This window comes from Physella acuta, unplaced genomic scaffold (assembly GCF_028476545.2).
Source record: "Physella acuta isolate Inbredline_101_S28 unplaced genomic scaffold, ASM2847654v3 ptg000591l, whole genome shotgun sequence".
Classification (NCBI taxonomy): Eukaryota; Metazoa; Mollusca; class Gastropoda; family Physidae; genus Physella; species Physella acuta.
This window is the reverse complement of record NW_026732110.1, coordinates 174511-182500: the sequence shown is the minus strand read 5'-3', so window position 1 is coordinate 182500 and position 7990 is coordinate 174511. Positions and strand designations below refer to the sequence as shown.

The window sequence follows — 7990 nt, the reverse complement described above, 5'->3', positions numbered from 1 at the left end:
ATATATATATATATATATATATATATATATATATATATGTATATATATTCTGGGTGAGGTGGGGGGGTGACACCATGTGATGCCGCACGGATGACACCCGACCTTGTGACGCCACTACTAAGCAGCCCCCACCCCCCTACCCGCTACATCCTATTTCGAAAGTGCTAAGCGCTACACTACAATCCACCAAAATCGAAGAATAGTGAAAAATGAGAAATCGATTCGTTCCGAGGGTGGGGGAGGGGACAGGGGCGGATGGAGGAAAATAATCAGGGTTACAATAAGGGGACAGAACTCGAAAAGAATTAGTAAAACACAAGTCTGAATTGTAAGATGATGTCTTAATTATATTTAGCCTTTTAAAAAATTGTAACCCACGAGAAGACCGGCCTTGAACTGCTGTTTGTGTCGCCTACGGCAAGAGGACATTTTCCCCCGGTGATATCAATATTTGTCGTCTGGTATAGATTTCCACCGGTCGTTTATTTGCCGGCTAATTGCTCCTCTGTGGCCGGGCAGCTTTCCTTTAGATCTAGACACTGGGTATCAATGTCTGGAGAGGTGGTCTTTAGTTGAAACAGTGGCTAGACACAGGGTATCAATGTCTAGAGAGGTAGTCTTTAGTTGAAACAGTGGCTAGACACTGGGTATCAATGTCTAGAGAGGTGGTCTTTAGTTGAAACAGTGGCTAGACACTGGGTATCAATGTCTAGAGAGGTGGTCTTTAGTTGAAACAGTGGCTAGACCAACAATAACTAGGTCTGGTGGGCTAGACCAACTGGTGGGCTAGACCAATTGGTGGGCTAGACCAATTGGTGGGCTAGACCAATTGGTGGGCTAGACCAACTGGTGGGCTAGACCAATTGGTGGGCTAGACCAATTGGTGGGCTAGACCAATTGGTGGGCTAGACCAATTGGTGGGCTAGACCAACTGGTGGGCTAGACCAATTGGTGGGCTAGACCAACTGGTGGGCTAGACCAATTGGTGGGCTAGACCAATTGGTGGGCTAGACCAATTGGTGGGCTAGACCAATTGGTGGGCTAGACCAACTGGTGGGCTAGACCAATTGGTGGGCTAGACCAACTGGTGGGCTAGACCAATTGGTGGGCTAGACCAATTGGTGGGCTAGACCAACTAGGTCTGGACAGATGTTTGTTTAAAGCTAGGGGCAAACAACCACTAGAGTTGTAGTCTATGGAAACAAATGTCTTGGAAACAAAGGAGGCCATTTTGTTCTGTGTGGAGGCCTTGCATTTCTGGAGCTTCTAAACATTTTCTTGTGTGTTTTCATGGCGTGCATATTGTTATGGCATCTCCTCACCCACCCCACCACAAAACCCACCCACCCACTCACCCCCACCCACCCCACCATACTCCTAGCTAGACAAGCGATAGAGATCAGCCAACCACTTCTGCCAGAAGTGGAGCATACATCATCTCACGTGACTAGATCAACAAGTTCATCAATTAAAATCGCAAAGACGTGTGCCAGGGGATTGGCCCTCCTAAAACTGTATTAACTTGTTACTGGTGAAAAATCTGGCCATGTCGATTTATTTTTTAAAAATCAAAGATCCTCAAAAAAAAAATCTTTTTGAAGAAGCAGATCAATTGAAATAGGATTCTTTAAAAAAAAATGAACTCGCTGAATATTTTTGTTTCGGGAAGGTTTCCCTTGTATGTTTGTACAACCTTGGTTGTTTCTTTATAGCGAGGGCAACAAGCACACACGAGGATGGCACTTCATGTAACTGACATCATGGTACTGACATCATGTAACTGACATCATGTAACTGACATCATGTAACTGACATCATGTAACTGACATGTAACTGACATCATGTAACTGACATCATGTAACTGACATCATGTAACTGACATGTAACTGACATCATGGTACTGACATCATGTAACTGACATCATGGTACTGACATCATGGTATTGAGTTCATAGTACTGACCTGTCAGTGACATCATAGCACTGACAGCATGATCATAGCATTGACAGCATGTCACTAACAGCGTGGTACTAACAGCATGTCACTGACAGCGTGTTACTGACATCATGTCACTGACAGCATGACACTTACGCAAACAATTTTTGTGTTCCAGTTTACCAGAGAGTCACTGCGAGACTTGGAGAGGATCGAGGGCCGGAAGTTGGTCATCACGTGCGACGGCTCGAGTGGTCAAGCGGCCAGACTGCTGGGGCTCAGCGATGAGTTCGCCCAGCACACGTGTCGGGCCTACGGGGCCGTGGCGGCGCTGGACAGGCTGGACGAATGTCAGGTGCCCATGCCGGTAGGTTCAAGGTGTCATGACAGTAGGTTCAAGGTGTCATGACAGTAGGTTCAAGGTGCCCATGACGGTAGGTTCAAGGTGTCATGACGGTGGGTTCAAGGTGCCCATGACGGTATGTTCAAGGTGTCATGACGGTAGGTTCAAGGTGTCATGACAGTAGGTTCAAGGTGTCATGACGGGCGTTTCAGGAATATTTTTTCTAAGACTGACATCACAGTGGGGCAGTCAACGCAAAGGTGTTCTAAGATTAATTTAATTCAAAGTTACATGCGTCACTCCGACAGTTCAACAACAGGCCAATCTCTCACTAAAACACAACGCCTTATTACAAAACACCTAAATCAACACTAGAGGCAGAACCTCTGATGTTTTTTGAAAGCTAAAATATATTTTTTAAAGATTATATTGAGTTTTCAAGGTATTTATAATACAGAGCACAGTCATTTTTTTCTCGCTTTTAGTTGTAGGGTAGATAATCCAAATATTCCTCAATTTATCGAGTTCTCTTGTTTACTTCCCCTTTTCCCAGTTTGAATTGTATGTAATATTAATATTCTCACTATCACCTCCCCATTCCAGGAGCGTCTGGTCCACAACTTGCACTTTGACCTGACGGCGTATGGAGCCGAAACGTCTGAGGTCGATGGCTACCAGGGGTTCACATTTAAAGTCTTTGGCACCTCACGGCACCGCTACATGGCTCTGTCGATACCAAAGTGTGAATCCCCTCAAGTCAAGAGCTTGAGAACCGTTTTAGATAGATCTGTAAGTTGTAGGTTATAGTTGCAAGTTGTCAAAGTTATTATCAGTCTTACGGTCACACCACTTATTGAAAACTTAATAAAAACAAGCTAAGACATCCATACTTTATTATATATTTTAAATCTTTTATTTAGACCTACATAACTATAGTTCAAGATAGAATTTTGTTATGGGCTGATGGATTAAAAATAAAGTATCAATATTTTAATCAAAAACATAGGTTTATATTTTTTAATTTAAAATTTACATGTCTAATTTAGAACTAACACTAGCTAAACTATTACATGTCTAATTTAAAACGTTAACTCTAATTAAAATAATTTATCTCTAATTTAAAACTAATTAGAATCTAATTAAAATATTAGATATCTAATTTAAAACTTTCTCTAGTTAAAATAATTCATCTCTAACTTAAAGCTCTAATTAAAATCTTAAATCTCTAATGTAAAAAGCATATGTCCCCAGATGATGCGTAACATTTTCCTCAAATGTTTTAACACATACAAATCTGAGTCGGAACCTCGGCTCAGTGACCCCATGGCAGTGAAACACATGAAGTTCAGTCCCAGACTCTTTGAGGTCAAGCTGTCCCAGAGGGTGGAGACCACGGCCTACTTCCAGGACACCAACATGTTTGTGGCAGCAGAGGGGGAGGCGGCCAGATGCTACAACATTCACACAGGTCTTCATTGTCATCTTATTTACAAAACAAAATATTTTACCTGGCTAGATGCTACAACATCCACACAGGTCTTCATTGTCCTCTTATACCTGGCCATTTACATAACAAAATATTTTACTTGGCCTGTTACTTTAATATTAATACAAAATTTTACCTGGCCAGATGCTACAACATTCACACAGGTCTTCATTGTCGTCTTACTTACATAACAAAATATTTTACTTGGCCTGTTACTTTAATATTAATACAAAATTTTACCTGGCCATCTACATAACAAAATATTTGACCTGCTGATCTACTTAAACAAAATATTTTACATGCCCATTTATTGTAATAAAATATTTGACCTGGCCTGTTAAGAATACTTAAGGTTGATGTGTGTCATTGCTTTAAGTTTTTATAATTTCAATTATTAATAACTGGCTAAGCCAAAATTATGCATCATCTTTTTGAAAAAAAACAACATTTTCTAGTTTAATTAATAAATAAGTTTTTTACTTTTATTTTGCAGGAATGGATGTGAATGTAGGAATCAAAGGGTTAATGAGTCTTTCCAATTTTATATCTGTGATATGTGTGGCCGAGACTGAGCATGCTATAGTCCAAGCACTAATCCAAAAAAACAAGGACGCTGACAGAGTGTGCAAAGACTTTATCCGGTGTGGGCTGGCTGAATATCACCTACTGCGGGGCGGAAAATAATTTATTTTTTTATGATTTATTAATTTCATAATTGATTAATATAATGTTTTGTTAACAGTGTGCCAATGGTTTGATAATTAAATAAATTTCTCTTACAACTTACATGAACGTCTGAATGCTTGCTTGATAACCTCCCTTATATGTGAAATTTTTACTCTATCCTTTTCTTCCAATTCCATTTATTCATTGTGGGTGGCCATAATATATGTGGTCATACTATGTGTGGTCATACAATGTATGGTCAGATAATACGTGTGGCCATACTGTGTGGTCATACTATGTATGGTCATAGTATTCCAGTATACAATGATATTGTAATCCATGCTGTACACTTGTAAGTATAAAGTTCCGTTAATTTCCCATTTTTTTTTAGTCTCTAAACTTCTTAGTGCCAGAATTATTTGGGATTTGCCAGTTTGAATGCTTATGTTCTGATAGTTTTATCAAAAACCTTGAACTCATGCTTTATGATAAAGAAGCAATATGCATTTTTCAATGAAATTTTTTTTTTCTCTGAAAAAGATAAATAAATATTAATAAATTAAAGCGAATTTTTAATTTATAACTGAATCTAATGGTCCCATTTTTACTAAGTCTTTGCTTATCTTAGATCAAATTTACTGTTGACAACAATTTTAATTTTTCCATTTGTTCAAAGAATTTTTTTCTGAAATTTAAAAAAAAATATACTTACAGTTACAAAGTTGAAAAGAATTTATCATTAATTACATTTTCAAACATAAGTTTCTAAGGGTAGGTTTTTAAAAAATGTATATCTATAAGCCTTAACATTCTTTAAACCTTTAAAGATTTTAAAAATGTCCTTAAACTGTCAGAACAAAATAGTAAAAACTAGTGTCTTCCTGAAGAATCCAATGTAAGTTTTTGTCTTTCATAGCTGAGTTGAGTTGGATGTCTGAAACCATCTAAAGAGCAGTGAATTGAAGAAACACACTTTTATTGGTTGGAAGTGGAAGGTGTTTTTCCCCATTAGAAATTTGACTTGGTACTAAACAGAACGTTTGAGCTTAGAGTGGCACCCAGATTTTTTTTACACCTTTAGTTCGATGCTAAAAAGTTTTCAATTGAAACAAGCCACATGATCATTCCCATTCCAAATTTTCACAAAGTTGTCATGTATTGGATTCTGATTATTCCTATTTTAGTTAAAGATGGTTGTAAATGTTTTCAATTTCAAAAACTGACATTTCATTGGCTGCCATACTTTATATTACATATTATTGGAAATCGTTAATTAATTAATGTTCTTGAGATCTCGCAATATAATTAAATCCAGTATTTGAACGGAATTTATGAGACACAAGCAATATATAACTGATGTAATTTTATGATTAACTAATGAATCTCATTTGAAATTAATTTTATTGTGATTAAAATGTTCAATAAAGCAATGTCTTTTACTTTTGTTTTCAATCAACATTTCGAGTGTAAAATCAATGTATATTTCTACTTATAAAAAACCTTGTATTCTCAATAATTCTAGCTACAAGAACACTCATGTACAATGTCAGAAAAGTAGAACGCAAATATTTGATGAATGTTTAAACATAATATTTTGCGCTATTTAAATATTGGAATGAGATTTATAAACTCATTTTTCTCGAGATTATGTTTTCTGGACATACTGCATTTGCCCTCTATACTCTATACCCTCAATTCTTTGTTTCATATTTTATTTAGTTGTAAATTACTCTGTTATTAAAGAAATCATTGATGAAATGATTTATTCCGAGAATGGTGCCTATAATTAAAATTGTGTGTAATGTAACCAGCTAAACTGAAAAAAAAAAAACCTTCCACCACTACACTGTCAACAAAGCCAAAATAACATTTGGTATAAAATTATTTAATACAATTTATATAGGTGTTTTTCTAATGACATGACAAAACTTCTTAACATTGTCATAATAAAGTATTAAGTATAAAGCATTGCAGTCAGACTTGATGCTGGTAGTAGTAAAACCACCATGAACACAGTTTTTATTTACAGAAATTATGTTAAGTACAGTTGCTCACTACACAGATTTGAACATCAGAGCTTTACAACAGATCAAGGTAAAATCACGATAGCGTCGGAAATTATTGGGTAATGTTCGTTGAGTTTCGGTAACATTCGTTACTGTAAACCATAGTTTATTTGACTGTTGAAAGAAAAATAAAGTCAAGTGCATTAAATTAATGTTTTAACTTAATTTAATGTTTAACTGACAAAAAATTAGCAACAATTAGTAAATCTAAATATTTTAATAAAGTCGAGTGTAGTAATTAATGTTTTCTTTTTAAGAAACAGAAAAAAACCTGCAGAAGATTTGCGACAACCAGCTCTAGATTCTAGTTCTGTTAGTAAATAAGACGATTAGATTTACTAAAGTTAAAAGTAGTAAGAATAACTAGAATAATGTTTAGTAGCAGCAATAATTAGCACATACACTTAAAATAATTACAAATAGAAAATAATTAGCAAAACAGTATTTAAATTGCAACTAAAATCAATCCTTGCACATTTTTCAACATTATGTATTAAAAATAATATGGCGGCAAATAAATGATGGTTTACAGTATTTCCGGTGGTTTCCGGAACGGCTCGACAGACTACGCCATGGTTTTACTGTTTTTTACTGCTGTACAGTTCCGGAATAATAACCGACGATATCGTGATTTTACCCAGATCAACTCTCACTAGTCAGGCATGTTTTAACAGTTACTGATATTTTATAATTCACTACATGACAACATTATATCCAGTAGCCGGTAAAACTCCATTTCAGCGTATTTTATTCTCCGTTGCTTGTTTACCTCCAGTTGAGCGTATTTTATTCTAACAACCGAAACTCACCAAAACATTAGGAAAACACGATTTATTTTTTGTATTGTATTTCTGTTTTCACAAATGAATAAAATGAATGTTTAAAAAACACGACTTATTTATTTGTATTGTATTTTTGTTTTAACAAATGAATAAAAAACAACAAAGAGACTGACTGAAGTGCTTTGTTTGTTGGTTACAAAAATAGAGATGCACACTTTGTACAATTAAGTGTTCCAATTTCAACTAAACTGAATAAAAGTATTAAAAGGCACAATGATGCTGCCGAGAGTGGGCCGAGGGGGGGGGGGTGGAATTTGGTGAGGGATGGCTTGGAGTGTTAGAGAAAGTGTGACAACTCACGTTGTCATTTTTAAAAAAATAATGTTAGAGGTCGTCCATAAATGACGTCACACTCGGAAGGGGGGGGGGTAATTTTGTGACGGTGTGTGATGAGGGGGGGGGGGGGGGTTCAGATGGTGCTACGTCATTTTGGGGGGGGGGTCTTGCTTTTTGTGACGACACGCTTTTTTTACGATTTTTACCTCCCCCCTCCCCTCCGTTACACGTCGTCACAAAATGTCAGACCCCCCCCCTAAAATGACGTCACACCTCAGCCTACAACCCCCCCCCTCAAAATTTCTGTTGAATTTTTCTTAAAACATCGATAATTTTTCCAAAATCTTGTCAGAACTCTGTCAACATAGAGTATTTTG

The 7990-nt window shown here is 36.6% G+C and overlaps 1 protein-coding gene across 4 annotated transcripts in view; it reads left to right on the top strand.

Moving 5' to 3' along the window:
• LOC131947288 (uncharacterized) overlaps positions 1 to 6261 on the top strand; it is an 82006-nt gene extending 75745 nt beyond the window's left edge. For all 4 annotated transcript variants that reach the window (XM_059308458.1, XM_059308455.1, XM_059308457.1 and 1 more), the window contains exons 4-7: positions 2113 to 2301; positions 2881 to 3066; positions 3529 to 3745; positions 4257 to 6261. In XM_059308458.1, coding sequence (XP_059164441.1) covers positions 2113 to 2301; positions 2881 to 3066; positions 3529 to 3745; positions 4257 to 4447 — 783 coding nt within the window. In that variant the 3' untranslated portion in view covers positions 4448 to 6261. The remainder of the gene's footprint in view (positions 1 to 2112; positions 2302 to 2880; positions 3067 to 3528; positions 3746 to 4256) is intronic.
• The last annotated feature ends 1729 nt before the right edge of the window (positions 6262 to 7990 follow it).